This window comes from Aphanomyces invadans (assembly GCF_000520115.1).
Source record: "Aphanomyces invadans strain NJM9701 unplaced genomic scaffold supercont1.7, whole genome shotgun sequence".
NCBI lineage: Eukaryota > Oomycota > Saprolegniomycetes > Saprolegniales > Verrucalvaceae > Aphanomyces > Aphanomyces invadans.
The window spans coordinates 396,222-398,129 of NW_008580152.1; the positions used below are offsets into that span (position 1 = coordinate 396,222).

Genomic DNA, 1,908 nt, shown 5'->3' on the forward strand with positions numbered 1-1,908 from the left:
GCGTGCTCTGGGCCTTGGGCAGACACATCCTGGTCAGTTGCACACAACACTCCCCCCATGCCCAGGGCCAGCAGTCGTATCCTGAGAATTTTGCCCTTGGCTCCGGCGGGCCAAGTGGCGCAACACCTCGGCATCAGGTAACTACAGCAATGCGTCCTCCTCGGTTAGTATTTTACGCTGACCGGCATCTTCAAGGTCTTCAATGAATTGCCTCACAAGGAGAGGTATTTATCTGTACATCACTTGAAGTGGCTCCCAAGTGGATGGTCAAGGCCTTCCCATCGAACCAGGAGTTCCCACCGGTTCGTACCTCGGTTGGTCTGCACTCTTCACACGCGGCGACTGCCAATGTCATGCCTTGACTGCTGGCGTAGTCGATGATTTCCTCAGTGAGGTCAAGGTACTGATCTACGTTGTATTTAAGTCGTGAATGATGAGTTTCCCGCTCGTTTCCGGTGATAACATGTTCGATAATACACGAGTATGGCAGGCATTTCTTGGCTCGGAACGGTCCAATCCACGTGACAAGGAGTTTTGGGTAGTGGGCCTTTTCATCAACGCGGGACAACAAATCGTAAACTCCTTCAGGCACTTCGAATGTGTTGGAGTATTTTTTCTTCAGGAGTGTACGATTTTGTGCCGCTCGTTCTAGGTCCTAGAACTTGGAATGAATCTCTTGTAAGCTTTGTCTTAGGGCATTCATAGCAATCGTGATGTTTTGTCGTTCCCAGTTGATTTCAGTCATGCTGTCTGCATACAACTTCCTGTTGATGCTTCCAGCAATGATGTTTAACGGTATCGTTGGATCTAGTCCGGTGAAAGCAAACATAGTCGACGTACCACCCAACGCTTGGGTTTGCGGTTGATTGAGGTTTTCCTGTACGACAGGGTGAAGGTAATCCCATTCAGTCTCAGCCAGGCGGCTTTCTGCCAGCATGACTCGTATGACCGTGAGGATGTCTAGGTTAAGTCGTTCGACTGTTTCGTTTCGCCAAGGGCAGTATGCTAACACGATGTTATGTTGTACCTTCAATCGTTGGGCGAGCTCTTTCATGATACTGTTCTTGAAACGGCTGCCTCCATCCGAGATCCATACTTCTGCACGCCAAAGATGCTGAGTCAGTCCATGATGTCATCCATCGCAACTTGACTAGTTGGTTTGTCGCAGGCTATCAGTCTTGAGAAATGAGTGAGGTCGGCTTTCAGTACGAGGGCGTATTTGGATCCCTTCCAGGTATCTCCAATGAATAGAAACTTAAGTGCAGGCCTTGGTTGCGTCGTGTTGCTGACCACATGTTCCGTTGAGTCCTTGGATGATCCTTCCACCCCGAATATGTGGGCATAACTGACAAGCCCGTAGGAACGCTGAAATATTTTCACAAAGATGCGTAATGGTGATGAGCTGACGCATGTGTGATTCGCCATTGCGTGGTGACCACGATGTCCCATCGAGCCACAGTGGGCAACGATAAACAGTCGAGTGAGCAATTCGTGTGTATCGTCCGGTATCCAAATGCGTCCATGGAGATGGAGCACACCGTCGTCGTGTAAGATCGCGGGGGTAGGTGGTTCTTCCATTGCCTTATGGGCTTTAATGATAGCTTCCAGCTCGGGCCAGATAAAGTCGGGGTCATCGAGCGGTCGCATCTTTGCCTGTGATGGAAAATAGACCCACCGTGGACTAATAGACATACCATGGACTGTGGCACTTCCTGCGCTGTGTCCATCTCTTGAGATGAACACACGAGTGCGCCGCTTCGTGCGGGTCCAAGTGGTGGCAGCGAAAGCTGGAGGTGTGCTGGCACGAAGGTGTTGTTTGTGGGACTTGATCAGCGCTAGTTGTCCCCTGCGGCTGAGTAGATCGGCCGAAAGATGTTTCACACCGGCGATGTGTTTAATGACGTAGCG

At 50.6% G+C, this 1,908-nt stretch overlaps 1 protein-coding gene across 1 annotated transcript; it reads right to left on the bottom strand.

Moving 5' to 3' along the window:
• Window positions 1-655: 655 nt before the first annotated feature.
• Window positions 656-1,647, bottom strand: H310_04359 (hypothetical protein; the record flags this gene model as incomplete). The annotated part of the gene is made up of 2 exons (XM_008868678.1): window positions 656-960; window positions 1,539-1,647. The coding sequence occupies 2 exons, from the start codon at window positions 1,645-1,647 to the stop codon at window positions 656-658; spliced, it is 414 nt and encodes a 137-aa protein (XP_008866900.1).
• Between the last annotated feature and the right edge of the window lie 261 nt (window positions 1,648-1,908).